This window comes from Zootoca vivipara, chromosome 5 (genome assembly GCF_965207765.1).
Source record: "Zootoca vivipara chromosome 5, rZooViv2.hap1.1, whole genome shotgun sequence".
Lineage (NCBI taxonomy): Eukaryota > Metazoa > Chordata > Lepidosauria > Squamata > Lacertidae > Zootoca > Zootoca vivipara.
The window spans coordinates 58,270,523-58,290,066 of NC_142588.1; the positions used below are offsets into that span (position 1 = coordinate 58,270,523).

Sequence of the window (19,544 nt, forward strand, 5' to 3'; positions counted from 1 at the left end):
ATTTAATTTTTTAACAATAATTGCATTCTCTAGTCCCCATATGAAAATCAGTAGTGAAAGTTGAAAAGAATTCCTTCTGTTCCTTGAGCTTTGTCTGTTTCCTGATGACACTTCCTGCAAGTGATGTTTGTACAGAAAGTCTGCTAGTTTCGTTCCACCCCTTTGCAGTTTTGCAAAACAGTGATTAAACTTAGCACATTTTTTCTCTCTCTCTCCCCCTTTCGCCTTTTCCTCATTACAGGAAAGGGCTTCTTCCACTCAGTGGTCAGGTGTGTTTTTGTGTAGAAAGTTTGCTAGTCTCATCTCAACTTTTTGAAGTGGTGGTGGTGCATATCATTATCTGAGCTTGTGCGTGTTATGGCATATCAAACCACATCTGTTGTTTTTTTTAATCTGACCATCCTACACGCACATATGCCTCCAGTTGCTGATATACTTTTCTCCAGCAAATTCCCAAACATTTACACATCCTGCTGCTGATCATTTGTTTTTCAATGGAAATTTAGTTTGATAGAGTTGGATGTAAGGATATTTGTCCGCAGCAGTAGAATAATAACATCAGATCTACCCAGAATAGACTCATTGAAATGAATGAACACAAGTTAGTCATGCCCTTCGGTCTACTCAGAGTAGGACTGGCATTGAATACCATCCCTAGTTTCAGCTTATTTTTACTCTCCTTTATCATTTCAGAGGACTTCTGCTAATGAGAAACTGCAGCAAGGTTAAAAAAAGAAAACGTAAAGGACCCCTGGATGCAACTGGCATGCTGACAGAATCTGGTAATTGGGAACACATTGTTCCCAGGTGTCTGCCTGTTAGCCAGAAGATTGGAGGTTCAAGCCCATCCACGGTCGGACAGCTGTGGGCAGGATTCCTGTATTGCAGGGGGTTGAACTAGTTGACCCTTGGGGTCCCTTCCAACTCTACAATTCTATGATTCTATTGTAACATGTAAAAAAAAATCCAGGTTACAAGCCAGACAATAGGTATATTTATTTACATTATCCAGCGATTCATCTCCTACCTGCCAATTATATCAGAATTAGTCATAATAGAATTGCAGAACTGATGTGTATGTACTAGGCAACCTAGAATGCTGCATGCCAGTGCCAATAAAACATTGCACCAGAAAGAAATGAAGTATTCTGCAGTGCAAGACAATACTTCACCTGCCTTTTCCCTCACTGTCATCTGGCAGGGGAAAAAAGCCAGAATAAAAATGGAAATTTTGATAAGACCAAAAGAAACTGGAGGATTTGCACTCCCAGACTTGAGAAGGTATTACGAGGCAGCTTGTTGGAGCTGGCTTAAGGAATGGATACTCCTGAAAAACACCGAAATCTTAAGTTTAGAGGGTTGGGATAAAATATTCGGGTGGCATGGCTACCTGATGTACGGGAAAGTCCAAATGCACAAAGGGTTCAAAAACCATCTGTTAAGGAAAGCCTTGCTTGAGGTCTGGGAAAGAACTAAAGAGAAAATTATAGACAGAACACCCAGATGCGTATCCCCAGTAGAAGCAAACTCTACGTTAAAACTTAATAAGAAAAAACCCTAGCCAACCTATAGAGAGGTGATAGAAGACAAGAACGGGAACATCATTTTAAAGGATTACGAGGAGCTTAAAACAATGGGGATAGGTTGGTTAGAATTTTTCAACTAAAGGCAACATATGAAAAAGATATAAAAAACAGGGGAATTGGACCTAAAATAACCAAATTTGAAAAAGAAGTGCTTCAAAACAATGAAAAGACACTTGCTAAAATGTATAGATTATTAGGAAATACAGAGGAAGGTACAAAGGGGAAATGGATATTAAAATGGGAACAAGATCTGGGTTACGAAATAGAATATGAAAATTGGAAAAAAATTCTGGACGAAAGATATAAATTTAGTGCTTGCTTCGCCTTAAGAGAAAATTACATGAAGATGCACCACAGGTGGTACCTGATACCTGAAAGATTGGCAAAAATGAACAACTCACTTAGTAATAAATGCTGGAGGTGTAATGGTATGATCGGTAGTCTATTTCATATGTGGTGGTCATGCCCAATGATTAAAAAGTTTTGGGACCGAATTCATGAAGAGATTAAAAAACTAATAAAAACATCATTTGTTAAGAAAGCAGAAATGTATTTATTAGGCATCCTAAATAACAACATACCCAGTGAAAAGTAAACATCTTCATGTATGCATCAACAGCTGCGAGATTATTAATAGCGAACAAATGGAAAAGTACAAATATTCCAACAAAGGGGGAGTGGATCGATAAATTATGTGAATATTTAGAATTTGCAAAATTGACAGATATAATTCATCACAAATCTAAAGCTAAAATAAAAAAACAATGGGAGTGTCTAAATGAATATTTAGGGAAACAAGGTCTGGGAGCAAAAATCTGGTTGTGTTTAGAATAACCTTGCAGGAATAGGAAAATCGGAGAACATAATATTCATGATGGAAAATAAATTAAAATGAGAAAAATAATAAAAAGACAGATTACTTTCATGCATGCTGAGTTAACCACTGTATGGAGAAGCGGTGGAAGTCGCAAATTGCTATTCTGCAATGTATTTATCTTTTTCTTTTTCCCTTTTCTTTTGCTTCTTCTCTGTTTTACCTCTATATTTCTTGTGTGGAGTAATTCTTTTCTTTTCTTTTTCTTTTTCCTTCTTTATGAAAATTGATGTATGTTTACTTCGAATAATTGTCTATGATACAATTGGTTGGTATGTATTTTTTCCCTTTATTTGATTATGTATGCTTCAATGGATCTTATGTACATTTTTATTTGAATTTATTAATAAAGGGTTTTTAATTTTTTAAAAAAAGTATTCTGCAGTGCAAGACAATACTCCACCTGCCTTTTCCCTCACTGTCAGGGGATCTAAAAAGTGATAAAGTTGGTGGTAGATATTTTTCAATGCATGTTAAAGTGTGGTGATGTCATACATTATGCATTTTGTGTTTTTATGCTGTAAACTGCCCTGTGATTGTTGGATGAAGAGTGGCATAAATTAAATTTACTTGCATTTTGTTGTTGTTTAGTCATTTACTTGTGTCCAACTCTTCGTGACCCCATGGACCAGGCACTCCTGTCTTCCACTGCCTCCCGCAGATTGGTCAAACTCATGTTGGTAGCTTCGAGAACACTGTCCAACCATCTCCTCCTCTGTCATTCCCTTCTCCTTGTGCCCTCAATCTGTCCCAACATCAGGGTCTTTTCTAGAGAGTCTTCTCTTCTCATGAGGTGGCCAAAGTATTGGAGCCTCAGCTTCAGGATCTGTCCTTCTAGGTTTGATCTTCTTGCAGTCCATGGGACTCTCAAGACAAGAGTCTCCTCCAGCACCATAATTCAAAAGCATTTACTTGCATTCAAAGACCAACTTCACCTTTCCTCATGTAACACTGACCAAAGTTTTTGACATCATACATTTTTGTCCCTGGATTGTGTACCACCACATACTCCCAGGACTTATGGGAAAACACGCACCCACCCACCCACTAATAGACATAGAAAGCAGCTGTATCTCCCACCACCACCACCACCACCACCGCAGCCCATTGTGTTTGTGTTTGTGTTTGAAGAGTGTTGGGTGAGATTCTAGCTCTGGATTGGAAGGTAGAGATCTGGATCACAACAGATTGCTCCATATTTATGCGATTCAGTTTGCACAGAGCTTTGTCTACCAAATTCAGGTCTGGCACAGATCAAATCAGTTCATTAATTTTTGCAGGGAGGATGCTTTCAAGAATTCAGCAATGGCTACAGATTTTAGGCACCTTAATTGGAAGGATTTCCATTCCATCAAAGTACTTTGGAATTCGTAGCTTGTGAATTTGCTAGTTCACTTATTGTAAAATGTCCATGTTATCATCATTGTTACTTCAAATTATAGAAATGCATAATTCATTTTTAAATGTTTTATTAACATCTCCCCCCCCCCCACTGTAGGACTCCTAGGGGCATTATATACGGGAAATGAAAGGGAAAAAATAGTAATTATCAATTGGTGCAAGAGACATGAAATAAATGCAACACCCATATCATAGAATCATAGAATCATAGAGTTGGAAGAGACCACAAGGGCCATCCAGTCCAACCCCCTGCCAAGCAGGAAACACCATCAAAGCATTCCGGACAGATGGCTGTCAAGCCTCTGCTTAAAGACCTCCAAAGAAGGAGGTCTTTAACCTTTTCATATTTCTGAGGCACCAATCGATAGGTGTTCTTGCATATTGATATTAGATGCATATAAAAGAAAGTTTGTCCAAACAGCATAAATTTATTTATTTCAAGAATTTACATATGCTTAACTACAATAGTCTCCAAGTAGTTTACAAAGATGCAGTACAAAAAAAAATCAATTGAAATTATAATTGAAACTTCAGTTAAAATGCCCACTGTTTCAAGTGGTGTTAATTATCACTAAGGATCAGACAGAGGTACTATAAAACAAAACAAAAAAACATTTATTTAAGCAAGCTTTAATTCCTAAGTCTCTGACCCTCCTGCTCTCTCTATACTTTCTGTGCTGAATCTCTTTCTGATAGCTGTTCCCTTAACTTCTGCCTTAGCTCTGTCACTAAGTCTCTCTCCCTGTCTGCTGTCCTAACTCTCTTACTTAGTTTCACATACATTGATACACCCACTGGAATTTTTTTTAGAAATGCAGTATGTGTTGGAAGTTCAAGAGAGGGGAGGTTGTCTGACCTCAACTGAAAGGGAGTTCCATAAAATTGGACTCAGAATAAAAAATGCACATCTCCCAGCGAATACAAGCCGTGCATCTGAGCCGTGCCATTAACAATGACTTCTGAAGACCACGCTGATCAGGCAGAGACATAAGGGATTAAGTGGTCCTTGAGGTATCCTGAACCCAAATTGTTATGGGCCTTGTAAATTTTAGGTTTCACCCCACTTACATGGGTGCTATGTTCTGGGCCCTCGTGCACATAAGTTAGGACTGCCATATTTCAAGTAGCAAAAATCCAGACACCCCTAAAGTTGTTGAGTTCTTTTTTTTTTAAGGAAAACCCAAAATTGTTGAGCTTTAGTCTTAGGAAATCCCGAAAGTTGTTGAGCCTATTTTCCCCTTCTCTCCTGCTCTCTCTCTCTCTCTCTCTCTCTCTCTCTCTCTCTCTCTCTCTCTCTCTCTCTCTCTCTCTCTCTCCCCACAACTCTCTCTTCAACTAGAGTTGGGACTGGCTGGAGACTGGAGGATAGGTTGGAGGCTGGAGGCAGCTGCTGTTAGGTAGCCTAAACAAAGCTCCACTGCATCTCAGGACTCTTTGGGACTTCCTCCACCTTCACTTATGTCCTCTTCAGGCTTTTGGGAGAGTCTCCTGGTGAGCCACGAGGACTCTCCAGCTCTCTCCCATCCTGTCCTGGCATGATTCCATTTATTTATTTATTTCCCAGCACCACACATGTACAAGGTCATGTGTGAGTGGCACACACATAAGTCGAGGGGGGGGGGAATGCCTGCATTATAAGAATATTGATCCTGGCCTGCTAGCATATGGACAGTCACTGCAGACTTTTGAGCACTGCAGTTACGTGGGGGAGATACCGGTAATCTGTTCCCCTCAACAATCTAGCTGCAATGTTTTGCAACAGCTGGAACCTCTGGACCTGCTTTTCTCACCTTGTCCACAACTAGTGGTTGTGGGGAGAGGGTGGGATTAAGCCAGTGCATTTTTTCTGGAGGGACACAGGGGTATCCATACGCCTACACATTTTGTGAATCTAAGTTTGGCCTCATTGAGGGGCAGTATTTCTTTTTTTTAAATTATTTTTATTTGGGGGGGGATTCAAATCCATACAATTTATCAATTTTACAACCAATTACATTTTACCCCCTCCCCCCACCATTTCCCACCCACCCCCTCAGACTTCCCTCAGCTCCCTTTTCTGATTTCTCTATTCATATTATTTCTGCATGTTTTAAAATTGTACATATCATTTCAATATTTATTCCTATTCTACTAATAAAAAGAAAAATTGTGTAATGTTTATTCAAACCCTGCCAATGAATCCAGATCTCTTTGTTGTTTTTTTCCAAATAGTTTGTGAACAGTTCCCATTCTGCCTTGAAGTCCCGATTGTCCTTTTCACGTAGCTTATATGTTAACTTTGCCAGTTCTGTATAGTTCATCCATTTTTCTTGCCATTGTTCTTTTGTTGGTATTTCTTCTTTCTTCAATCCTTGTGCTAGTAAAACTCCTGCCGCCATTGTAGCACACATAAATAAATTCTTTACCTTATTTGGCAAATCTTGACCTAAAATTCCTAATAGAAACGCTTCCGGTTTTTGTAGCAAATGCCCTTTTAAACATTTTCTTCAATTCATTATAAATCATTTCCCAATATTTTTTGACTTCTCTACATTCCCACCACTTATGATAAAAAGGTCCCTTCTTTTTCTTTACATTTCCAACATGTATTTGATCCAGTTTTATACATTTTTACCATTTGACTGGTGTAATGTATAGGTGGTAACCTATACATCATTTTCATATAATTTTCCTTCAACAAAGAACAGTCTGTAAATTTCAGATTTACCTTCCACAATTTTTCCCAGTACTCAAAATGTGTATTATGTCCTATATCTTGCGCCCATTTAATCATAACCAATTTGACCTCCTCATCTTTCGTTTTCCATTCTAACAATGTGCTATATGCTTTCTTCAGTAACTTCACATCTTCTTCTATAACCTCTTTTCAAAATATGGAGATTGTATAACTAAACCCCTTTTTGTTGTCCTGCTTGTACATTTCATTTAATTGTCTATAATGCAGCTAACTCTGAACATACCGTACTCTTTTATTTCCTCATACTGTCTTAATTTCCATTTACCTTCTTGGTCTCTTAGTAACTCTCTGTATTTAGGCCATTTTTCCTTTTTGCCAAGTGGTTTGAGTAGTGAAGCCTCAATTGGTGATAACTACCAAGGTGTTTTTGCTCTAGTAAGCCTTTATGTCTTTCCCACACTCTCATTAATGATCTCCTAATTATATGATTATAGAATCCTTTATGTACCTTTCCTTTCCCATACCAAAGGTATGCATGCCAACCAAATCTGTTTTCATGTCCTTCCAAATCCAAAGCTTCTTCCTTATCTAGTTTTATCCAGCCCCTAAACCATACTAGGCATGCCACCTCATAGTACAATTTTAAGTCTGGGAGGGTGAAGCCTCCTTTTTCTTTTATGTCTGTAACTATCTTGTATTTAATCCTTGGCTTTTTGCCCTCCCAGACAAATTTAGAAATATCTTTTTGCCATCTTTTGAAACAGTCATCTTTAACCATTACAGTGACTGTCTGGAAAAGGAAGAGCATTCTTGGTAGCACATTCATTTTTTTCGCTGCATTCCTTCCTAGTAGGGAAAGGTTCATTCGAGGGGCAGTATTTCAATATAAGTAGAAAAATATAAGAGTACCCCTAAACATTTTTAAGGGGGGGAAGCACTGGATTAAGCTAAGGAAATGGAAGAAACCATTGCTATGGCCATGTTATAAATCTGACTCTTTAGCCAAATAATTTGAATACATAGAATAAATTTTCCCAGTACTTCCTGCAAACCCACTAAAAATCCCTATGGCAATTCAATTTCTAAATCCTAAAGAATGCGAGTAGCATTCTGTATCCTCCTGAGTAATAAAAATGAAGTTATACATATATAAAGCACCATTTTAAAAAATTGGCATTAAGTAACTTTTACAGAACTCCATTTTTTACATAATGCATAGAAAGCTGGTTAGCTGGTCTGAAAACCGATGAATTTAAGAAATTTGTTACAGAATAGAAAACACTTCCCGAAAGCTGTTTTCAAATTCAGCTTGCAGTTCTTTTCCATATTCCACCATCTCATTGCCCTAGGGAAGGAAAAATTTTCACTTTTATATGTGTGGAGCTTGTTGCTTTATTTGTTTAAATTTTACCATATAGCTTCAAAACATTTACAGCAAGGGAAGCTATTTATTTAAATATTCCTACTGCCCTGCTCTACTAGACAATTCAGGTTCTTGTGCACCAGTACTATGAAATACTGTAGTAGATTCTCAGTTATTTATACAGATGACTCGCAATTTACACCGGGGTTACATTCTGAGGATAGAGCATAAAGCCAAAATCGTGTATAGTCAAAACACATTGGGTTCAATGATAGGTGGGATTACCAAAGTCTTTTCCCCCAGATGCCCACTTCCTATTAATTTATTTGTATTATTTGTTGCCAAGCGCATGGAGCTTAATGCACACAAGTTACGAGTTACTTTTACTGTAATAACCACAGAAATTCACCAAGCTTTTAAAGACAAAAGGGGTTCCATGTGGCAGTGGCGGAGGAAGGGAAGTGCGGTGGGGGGTGACAAAATGCCGGGTGGCACTCATTGTGGGGCCTGCAGCACACCCGAGCCATGCATCTCTCCTGGGAGTGACGCGGTGGCTTGAGCGCTTGCAGGCTCTGGCTGCCCAAACAGTCTGCCTGCTGCCTCCCCCTCAGTTGCAGGGTGGCTGAGTGGGAGGAGGTAGGCAGACTCCTTGGAGATCTTGCAAAGCGTCCTGCCCCAGCTTGTCCCATCCTGTGGGCAGCTAACCACACCCCCGCAGATGGCTGGCTCCACCCCTGGGTGCAGAGCACGCGTACCGCCCCAGGAGCCCAATCGGCTTGCTCCGCCGCTGCCAAGTGGGATTCTTGGGAAATGCATGAGGATTGCGGACTATGAGACACTGTGATCATTGTGAAAGAGGTTGTGAGCATGTGTGAGGGAGGAAGAAATGGGAAATGGACTAAATCACCTTTGGCTTTTCCCCACCCTGATGATTTTGTTTTTAATTTCAATTAGAATGGAAATATAAATTTACCTCCTCCACCCACTCCTGCATCTTTAAAATGCACTGGCAAGGAACTGTAGGGAAAAGAGAGACTGGAGCTTACCTTATAAAACTTCTGGAAATTTTTGAACATCAGGCGCATATCTCTTACGAAATCTCCCACTGTGTTGTACTTTTCTTTATGTAACTTCCCTGCTATGCGCTTGAGCCACATGGGTCTCTTTACGATGGCATTATAATTTTGTATCTGTTAAATCAGCACATCAGAAAAGAATATTTGTAGAATTTTCTGCAATTACAACTCAAGCACTTGTAACATTTTAAAGAACCATTTCTGCATCAGTGTCCCAAATATTGTAATCAACAAGACTTACTGTAGCTGGATTGTCAACAAAAAGAAAACTGTTAGGCTGACACCAGATCCCCAAAAGTAGGAACTCACATTTCTATAAAACAAAAGAAACTGATATTGAAGGGGTCTCAAATAAAATAAGGATCCCATGCCAATAAATATGCATTTGTTATATTTACTTTGAAACAACTCCCAGCAATTTCAATGAGGCAGTGTGAGGAGGCACCTCTCTTTGGGGCAGGGGGTGAAGCTCAGAGATCAGGGGTGGTGGCAGTGGCTGCCCGGAGGACTCCCAAGGAGAGGGGAGAGGAGACTGAGAGACCCCTCCAAAAGGGAGGGTGTTTGAAAAAGGGTGAGATGCTGCCAGCTCTGCAGGCAAGGGGTGACATAACTGGGCTCCTGGGTCCAAAGGGGTGCCACAGAAAGAACAGGGCTGGCCCTAGGGCAAGGCTGGGGGGCGCAGGGCCGCCAGGGGGGTGCCGCGCTGCGGCACCCACGGAAGCCACGCTCTGCGAAGCGCCCACCAGCCAGCCACGCTGGGATCCGGGGCGGGGGGGGGGCAGAGGGCCCTGAGAAAGAATGAAGTTGACCAAGGGAGCCATGGACCCAAAAAGGTTGAAAACCTCTGGTGTAAGTGTTTCATTTTGCTGGAAGCTTCAGGCAGCCGAAAGTGGTGATTTAGCTGTTACTTTCTGGAATCTCATAAGGGCTCAGTGAGCCACAGGCATCCTCTGTAAGACAGGAGTTGTAGCAGCATACCTGTTAGGGGACTTGGATTGACTCTGAACCCATAAAGACTGAAAGACGGTCTTTTAGATATTTGGGTCCTAAGCCATTTAGGACTTTTATGCTAGTATTAACACGTTGAGTTAGATTTGATAGTGGTTCCCTCTAAGGCTTAAGGAATAGGAAACAAGGTTTTGATCATCCCAGATTTTTAAGCAATTAATGTCCCAGCCCTATTTTTGCTATGTTGCCTGTCATTTAACTGAAATAGAAAAAGGTTGATGTAATTCACCACAATTGTCCTGCCACGCATCTGCCATTTCAGAACCAAGTGCTCTTCATGGGTACGGTCACTTGCTAGTTTTTCGCGTCGGCAAAAAGTGCATTTCCACGTATTTCTGGGAAGCAGAACAAAGTGTGATAATACTATTGAATGCAATTTCCATTTAATACTGCCACACTGGTAGTTGTTGATTATTATTTTTTATGATTAATTCTGCAAGTTTGCCATACAACCAGGTCATTCTTAAACAAACAATGCTTTCAGAAAAAGACATAGGATAACAGATCCTTGGCTGAGAAAGCATCAGAACCAATAAGAAGAAAAGGGCTCAGTCACAGGGCCAGTCCAATACATCTTGGCACCTGAAGGGTGAGTGAGTATCTACACTGGGAACTAGGAGGGAATCCAATCAACCTTGCCTGATGCTTGAAATAGAATACCTGATAGGATTCAAAGGAAAACAATCTTACCTGATGGTTGAAGTGGAAATCAAAGGCTGTCATGGGGCAGGGGGAAAGGGGCTCACTCTGACTCATGCCAGGTGGGTGCAGACCCCAGGAGACCCCAGAGGGCAGACCCTGCTATTTCCTCCCTCGGTGTGGGAAGAGAGTACCAGTAGCAGCATCTCCTATTGAATTCGCTAGGAGGATGCTGTAGAGGTGGTACAGGGTAGGCTGCCAAGGGGACATAATAACCAGCCTTCAAGGAGCATTCCTTTGAAGCCAGATCTGATGCCCCTGTGGATCCTGCTGCCTAGGGTGCCAACTTGAATAAAATATGGGGCGGAGCAGGTAAGCCCTGCCCTGCATAACTGAATACACAATGCAGTGCACACACCCCATTTGAATGGCAATGCCCATCAACTTTTGGGGTGCCCAGCTCCCTCATCTTTTATTGGGGGGGGGCAAAGGCAGCTTGGCCCTAGGGAGTTGCCTCACCTTGCCTTATGGGTGGGCCAGTCCTGGTTAGTCAATCATTCTTATTAAGCATCAATAGGAACTAGGAGTTCTATGAAAGAAAGTAATGCTACTCTGTTGGCTATAACATATTACTGAAAACTACTGTTATAGTTTTGTTTACCTTCGCTAATATTCATTAACCCATTACTAGATGTTTTAATCTGTGCAGTTTTTAATATTTAATGCTGTATTGTTTTAATACTCGATTGGGAGCTGCCCAGAGTGGCTGGGGAGACTCAGCCAGATGGGTGGAGTACAAATAATAAAAAAATTATTATTATTATTATTATTATTATTATTATTATTATTATTATTATTATACAGACTTGCACCTTAACTCAACATGAGAATAATATGAAAACTGGCATGAAATGCAAACCACACTGCTGCCAACATTAATTCAGGTGTCCACAGTTGAGCTTAGCAAGTTATTGTTGGGCTTCAAATAGTTTAAGGCAGTTTTAGCCTGAGTCATGGGCTACAATTCATGTTGTGTGACTTTGCAAACGTAGCAGGTGCTTTAGTTGTAAGATACTGATGTTGTTAATACAGGGGTTTCCTGACTATTTCATAGGACACCTTAGTACATAAATTGAGGTGGAGAAACTACCTTTTCTCAGCAGATATTTTTGGAATATGGCAATCTTCATGAAAGCATCTAGGACATGAACTGCAGCATATCAGTGAATCTTCTTTCCTACACACAATACATACATCATCATGTTCAGCCTGAAGAGGAAAAAAATCAGTCACTGTAAAAAGTAAATCTATCAAAATGCGTTAGGGAGGGGGTGGGGGGAGTTTTAATATGTGGTGTTTCTCATGAGGGCAAAAGCCCTGAAATGTGGTTTAAAAGTATTTTAACAAAGGATATTCAGCTGGCAGAAACATCATCATTATCAAAATAAACAATGGTGTGGAGAAGAATTATTTTTTAAAAAAAACATATTTTGTTATTTTCGATGCAACAAATATCTTCTGGTAGTTTTCTTTAAATATATCCAATCTATTACATAATATATGCTCAGCATCTTCTTATTTTCCCAGTTTAGTACTTATGTGAGAACCTGAAGAGCAGGAAGCTAACACAGGTAACATTTATTGGACCCTAAAATAAGCAGAGAGGGTGTTTAGATAAGGTTCCCTTGTAAAATGACTTACTATTGATTAGACTACCTCTGGTAACACAAATAAATGGCCATGACTTACTTTTCAGGTTCTGCCTGTTTTATTTTATTTTTATTCCTTTTATAAGTTGCCTATGTGAAGTTAGGAAGGCCCAACAGCGACTTAATTTCCTTAGGGTCTTGTGGAAACTGCGCCTTGGTTTTCAAACTTTTTTGGAAGTCGAACGGACCTCTGGAACCAAGGGTACAACTGTACTTTACGTAAAGCATACCTTACTTCTTTGGCAGTGTGTGCAGTTGTAGTGGAAATTTCAAAGAAACTTTGAGCGGGATTTGGCTAAAATTGCACTCTCGTGTCATGTCTCAATAAGAGTTTTGTAATACAGTAAATCATTGGATAAGGGATTGGGACCTCCTTGTCACCATCAGAACTAGATTTTGTCCTTCATGTGTGCCACCATCATTTTATGGGGCAAGCAAGCTGGGCAAAGAGCCTTCCCTCAATAATGCCTATTGAAATGCAAATCTCACTCACAAATGAAGCTTCCTCTGGGGGGGTGGGGGTGGAGAGAGACAAAGCTATATGCATTCTCAAGAGAAAACAAAATATTGATGCAAATTGTTTTGTTTTTCTTGTTATATATTATGTTTTGTATTGCCTTATTTAGATGTAAACTGTGGTACAACCATTTTTGGTGAGGGGAGGTTAGGAAATATCTAAATACATAAGTGAATAAATAAAATGTGCAAATGCCAGTTTAAATCTAGGAAAACTGTCAAGGAAATGTTTACCATCGTTGTCCTGCTGGAATTTAGTGGTGGCTCAGGTAGAAGTCCCCTCTGAAATAAACATCACAATTATTAGGTTTACTGTGAGGCATAATCAAGAATCCCAAAACATCACCTGAATTTAGGGAATGAACTCATAAGAAATTAGACACCTTACTATGGATATATGTTTAAAATCTAGCAGGAGAGTATTTCATTCTGCTGGGACATTCTGCTGCTAACCTTAAAGTTGTCATGCATGAACAATGATATGTAAAAGTTGACTCTGCTGTGAAACTGCTGAATTACATTCATTTGAGGCTGAAGAGAGACAGTGGTTTCTTACCCCATGCAGATGTTAATTGACTCAGTATTACTAAGGGCTCATCCACACTTATTTGTCCCTCCGCTTTCCCCTGGGAAAACCTGCTGCTTGGTGTTGAATTAGAACAAATGACAATTCATTTTCCTCTGACCTCACTGTTGGGTACAAGGAAGCAACCTTGCAGAGCTCCTGTTAGTAAAGGGTGGGGTTGGGACTAACAGATAGGAAAGTGCACTTTGTGGTTTCTGTCGAAACACCCAAGTGTTTTCCTCTTGCTCGCTCTTTTTCCTTCTCCCTCATCATTGTTGTTGTTGTCGTCATATATACTGTATATATCTATTTATATCCCCCTCCTTTTTCCTTAGGAAACTTAAGGCAGCTTAAAAATAACGTGCTCATTTTGAGAACAAAATGTGTGGATAATTATCTAAAAAGACTTAATGGTATCTTCTGAAATTTGGAATTGTAAGTAAGAAAATGAGGCATTACAATTACATCTATTGCAAGTGAACTGCATACCTTAATTAATGTGTCCAGTGAAGTCGTTCCATAATAGATACTTCTTCTCCACCATTTCCAGTGTTTACGTCCTCCTTCAGTCTCAAATTGTGATGGTGTGAACCACCTTCCATTGGAACCCTCAATACTTTTCCTTGAAACTCCTTTGACAAACAGAACAGTCTCATTAATGTTATGCACCTATACCATTCAGCAGACTTCACTGAAGAGAGAAAGAAATAAGCAGAGATGGTGGTGTGGAAGTTGGAAAGAAACTTCAGGCTGATCACGGCTAATGCCAAACTTCAAGGCCCCTCAGAATGGACCAGCTGATGCCCATCCCCACAGCTAGACTCCCTGCCACCTGTTTTCATCCCTTTCCCTCTTCCTCCTGTACACGGTCACAATAAACTGTTTCTTTATTTTTTGAAAAAATGGGAGGGAGCAATTGTCAATTACTTTTCATTCAAATTTATGGGTTGTGATAACTGCCATGTATAAATTTGTATTAAGGCATTAATGATATGCTGTACCAAATAAAGAGAATCAACATGAAACTGTTCTGTTACAAAAAAACCCCCACACATCTAAAGTTAAATAAAATCATTTAAGCATGCATTAATAAATAGGGAAAGATTTCAAAACCTCTGAACATCCCATTGGGGTACTGATGGAATTACTTTAGGCTTACCCAGGTAAACAGTATACAGTGGAATATAATTAAAGAGCTTTGTAGGATATCAGTATTCAAAGTGTTTCCAGAAAATGAAAGATACTCACATACCACACACATTGATGCATCCTCCTCCCAAGGCCACACATTTATGCAAACACCAATATTTTAATTTGCTCTTGGTATCGCGTTCCTTAAACACATGTAATTATACAGTTACTCTTCCTAATGATTACCTGTTGCAAATATATCCATATGTAAAATGCCTTCTGCTGTTCCACAGTTTACAGGCAGTGTCGTGCCCTGGAAATCCAGATTTTGTTCTTGTGTCCCTTTTCCAAGATGAAATGAAGAAGTGGATGTCAAAGGCTACAGTTCCCATATTTTGGGCTGCCAACAAATGACAGCAGTCTTAAGGCAACCTGGAAGCTTTCTAATCATGATGTGTCTTATGGCAACTCAAAAGAGGAGCTACTAGTCATGCTGCATCCAGAAAATGTGCATCTTATGGGGGCTTTACTGAACTTTGAATATTCTGGTTTATGTTTTATTGTTATTCTGGCAAACTGGTTTTATTTTGTAAACCACATTGTTATATTTCACAATAAACATCAGTCTATCAATAATTTCCAATACATAAAATTAATGCACAAGTATTTTTAACGTCATTCGTGGTGGCAGGCAGAGGACTGAAACAGTGAATGCAAGGCTGGGGAAAGACTTGAACAAGGCTTTGTGGCTCAAACACTGACTATACCATTTCTCAAATGCTAATGATTTTTGTTTCTTTTTGGCTATATATCTTTAAGGCTCAACTGGTAGGTTTAGTCCCCAATACAAGATGATTTACCATTTTCTAGGCTTTCATATAGTGGCCGTAAATCTTGATATGCTGCCAGGTTTTGGCTGCAGAAGATTTCCTTTATTGCTGACAGATTGTTCTGAATGCTCTCAAGGACATCATATACCACTCTTTGAATATCATTTGGATTCGCAGTTACCTTATCGTGCCAATTCTAGAAAGAAACAATACAGGGTTTTTGAATCTCTGTCTTCAAAACATCATTTAGACTGAAAATACAGAGTAACTTTCCCATTTCCCACCAGACCGAACAGCAGATTATTTGGATAGTCACCCAAGCACAATCAGAAATTGTCAATGTAATTTTTTCCTCCTTTGCCAAGTTCAAATACCTTGCGCGGCTTACATCTCTCTGAACACTAACATCCTATCCTATACCTTTTACCAATGGCAGAGGAAGACTCAAGGCCACTTTTTCAGAAACAAACCACACAGAGGCCACTTTTCCATAGGGCCTAGTGGCACATTGCGCCAGGGCGCCGGCCTCTCGGGGGCGCTGGCAGGGCACAACCAGCCACTAATCCCTATGGCTCCTCTGCAATCGCCTCCACCTCTCCCTTAGCTGCAGGAATCAGCGGGCTGTCATTAGGCAGCGGAAGAGGAGGCGGCACCCCGGAGCCTCGCAAGTGAGTGCGGGGTTACAGCTGTCTGGCCAGGACTCTGCTCTGTGCCTCCTTCCCCTTTCCACCACACTGTGTGTGTGCTGGTGGCGAAGCCTCTCCGGAGGCCACGCTCTCCCCTTCCCGGCCCTGCGGCTCTCCGCGCGGCGATGGCTCAGCTGAGGCGGAGCTTTGAGGCCTCCCGGTGAAGGGGAGGCGGCGAACGCAGCAGGCCTGTTGCGGGATGCGGCGGCAGCGGAGGAAGAGGCACCATGGTCGGGGCCTGGTGGAAGGTGCACCGCACTCCCCAGGAGGCTTCGGTGCTGCTCTTCCCCGGCCAAGGCAGCCAGGGGATGGGCCGCGGCCTCCTGCGCTCCTCAAACATGCACAGCTGAGGAAAGTGCAAGTGAGGCGGCAGGTGCGCATGTGGGAGGGGGGTGGGACTCCCGAGGGGTGGAGGCGCCCTAGGGATCCCTGCACCAGGGCGCGAGATAAGCTTAAGCGATACTGAAACCATAACCTGGATGGAATCATAGAATCAGTGCCGAGGGCCTTCTGGCAGTTCCCTCACTGCGAGAAGTGAGGTTACAGGGAACCAGGCAGAGGGCCTTCTTGGTAGTGGCACCCGCCCTGTGGAACCGCCTCCCATCAGATGTCAAAGAGATAAACAACTATAATCTGACTATTAGAAGACATCTGAAAGCAGCCCTGTTTAGGGAAGTTTTTAATGTTTAATGCTGTTTTTGTGTTTTTATTGTGTTTTTAATATTTGTTTGGTAGTGGCTGGGGAAACCCAGCCAGATGAGCAAGGTATAAATTATTATTATTATTATTATTATTATAGAATTGCAGAATAGGAAAGGACCCTGAAGATGATCGAGTCCAACCCTCTTCATTGCATGAATATCTTGGTGTTATTAGCACCATGTTCTAACCAACTTAGCTATCCAGGCTGCTACTATTTCATTTCATTTCACCAACAAAATATACAAGGGCACACATAACAATCTGGTGCAAAACAAATACCGTAAGCCATAATAAAAATGTGACTTAAAATAAATATCTTATATCGAATAAAGGAATATGTGATAATCAATTAGAATAATACACGCCACAATAAAATTAACTCTCAAAATATCAACAAATAATAATTAAACAGAAATTCAATCTCAACAATAGAAATAAATCATTAGTAAATTATAATCAATTAAAAAACAGCAAATTTACAATGCATTAACAAAGCAGGAATTTAACCAGAAAATAATTGCATCATATACCTTAAAATCTTCTTCAGGGATTATATTCTTGTCTCGTAGGTCATAAAGAAAAGGAAACAAGTCTCTAATTGCAGTAGAAATCTTCATTTTATGGGCTCTGAACCAGTCCAAAATTTCAGCTGAAGAACCTGGAGCAGACATACTACAAACGACACAAAACTATGTTTTAAAGACCTTGGAAATCATGTGGTTTTTAAGCAAGCGAAATTAGGCATTATATCTAGCGTTTATCTAGAATGATTCTGTTTCCAAAAATGAGAAACCCTATCGTGGAATCCTGAGGTTTAGATCAGGCTGTGGAATAGTGTTGCTATTTCCTCTTTCCGCTTCGACCCAATTCAGGTGTTTGTGCGACCAACACCAACCCGGGTTACACTGGAATTCTTCTGAATTTAACTTTTGTCCCCAGCTGTAGCAGAAAGGAGGCGCCTCCGGAGTCTGTCGCTCTTTCGCGACTCGAGAAAGAGTCAAGCGCCTTTCCCCTGGAGCGCCTTTTCCTTTGCGGAGGAGATCAACCTGTCCCTTGACTTACCTTTCTGCTTTGACTAAACGGAGTAGGAGCTGTGAAGAACGGGCTAAAGAAAGCAGGAGGACTCCCCCGTCCAGTCCAGAAGTCGTCGGGCAAAAGAGCGACAGAAAACGAAAGGAAACTCCACGTCTTCCTAGGGCGGCACGGCGGCGGGGCTCCCGTCGAGGGCTGGCGCTGCCTGTTCTGAGCTGCGCTTGGCGAGAAGGGAGAACTTTCCCCGTTTCGTGGAAAGGAAATAATCACGGACGCGGAAACATACATCAGAAAAGGAAACCGAAACTGTAGGAACGCTTGATGATAAACCATGAACCCCCCTGACCCGTGAGTCAAAAACTGTGCATAAGTTATTTCTCACTTTTAAAAATTATGACTCTTGTCTTGTCAGTCTCTGACTAGAGAGGCCCCTCCCATTCTCCATCACAGATCATGACCACAGCCTGCAGGTAAGGACTTGTGCGTGATCCAGCCCAGGGATTGTGTGTGATCCAGCCCAGGGAATAGTTCCTTCAGTACCTCTGAATAACTGCGAGATCTCTATGGTGTGAACTTGAAGCGATGGTTGAGCAGAGCATTGATTGATTGATTGAATTTATATACCGCCCTAAACCTGAAAGTCTCAGGGCAGTTCACAGAAAAGATCAACATGAAAACCACAGTATATATAACGAAAATAAAAACAACAGCCCAATAACACCCCCCAAGAAAGAGCCACATTTTAAAAGGGCATAGGATGTCAATCAGACAAAGGCCTGGTTAAAAAGGAATGTTTTCACCTGGTGCCTAAAGGTGCGCAATGAACTTCCCTGGGGAGAGCATTTCACAGACAGGAAGCCACTGCATGAGTTTGAGAAAGGAATGGCATCGATTTGAGAAAAGTGTGGCAGGGATGGGGGAACCCTTTTCAGTCCATGAGCTGTGTTCCCTGCTAGACAAACCTTTCAGGGGCTGAATGTGTGGTTGGAGAGGCCAGAAGGAAAAGTGGTGGAGCAATATATACGTGAATTTACTTTCACACTCCTCTCTATCATCCAAGCAGGGAAGAAGCATTATCAGAGCTAGAAGACACATTCTAGCTAGGCAAAAACACTCAAGGAGTGTTCAATGGAGGGCTGTGTTATATGCAGTGCTATTTTTCTAGACAAAGACGTGCCAGAACTCACAATGGATGTCTTTCTTTTTCTCCTATAATGGCAATGGTGCCCACCTGAGAATTCCAGCAAGTTCTGGCTGAAAAAAGCCCTGGTTATATGTTTAATGCACATATCATGCTGTGTTTGAGTCTGTTGTGGGTTGTTGCTGTGTTTTTTGTATGGGCACAGTGTTCTTCCACTGGGTGTGGTGGAGACTGCATCTGGAGCTATAAACCTCCTGATTTAACAGGAGGTCTGAAATCTGAGCACCTGCCTATGTTAATATGTAAATAGGGCTGCTTACAACACACAGAGAGATACAGGTGCTTTGAGATGCCAGCAAGCAGAGAACGGAGGGGGTGCATTTTGAACTGAACAATAAAAACTATCTTTGAATTCTCTCTAGGATTAGGAGTAGAGGGAGAATGTTTTAAAGAACTGAACCACTGCTAGTTCTTTTTGTTACTTTGTAACATTTAAGTGTTTAAGACTGATTTTTTTTCCTGCAGTAAAGCTTTTACTGTAAAAGTATTTTTTTCCCTACACAAGAGTCCAGATTTTGGACTTCCATTGTCCAACTCTAAAAGGGGGT

The 19,544-nt window shown here is 41.0% G+C and overlaps 1 protein-coding gene across 2 annotated transcripts in view; it reads right to left on the reverse strand.

Moving 5' to 3' along the window:
• LOC118094091 (nuclear body protein SP140-like protein) overlaps window positions 1–18,051 on the reverse strand; it is a 39,987-nt gene extending 21,936 nt beyond the window's left edge. Inside the window, exons 1-11 of one of the 2 annotated variants that reach the window (XM_088669697.1) lie at window positions 17,826–18,003; window positions 17,294–17,435; window positions 15,406–15,571; window positions 14,792–14,887; window positions 13,904–14,046; window positions 13,084–13,131; window positions 11,775–11,893; window positions 10,215–10,320; window positions 9,219–9,290; window positions 8,948–9,091; window positions 7,216–7,883 (exon numbers count right to left, since the gene is read on the reverse strand). In XM_088669697.1, the coding sequence (XP_088525823.1) occupies window positions 7,803–7,883; window positions 8,948–9,091; window positions 9,219–9,290; window positions 10,215–10,320; window positions 11,775–11,893; window positions 13,084–13,131; window positions 13,904–14,046; window positions 14,792–14,887; window positions 15,406–15,571; window positions 17,294–17,434 (1,116 nt within the window). In that variant the 5' untranslated portion in view covers window position 17,435; window positions 17,826–18,003 and the 3' untranslated portion in view covers window positions 7,216–7,802. Of the gene's footprint in view, window positions 1–7,215; window positions 7,884–8,947; window positions 9,092–9,218; window positions 9,291–10,214; window positions 10,321–11,774; window positions 11,894–13,083; window positions 13,132–13,903; window positions 14,047–14,791; window positions 14,888–15,405; window positions 15,572–17,293; window positions 17,436–17,825 lie in introns of those variants that run through there. The other variant, XM_088669699.1, reaches the window with a different exon arrangement.
• Between the last annotated feature and the right edge of the window lie 1,493 nt (window positions 18,052–19,544).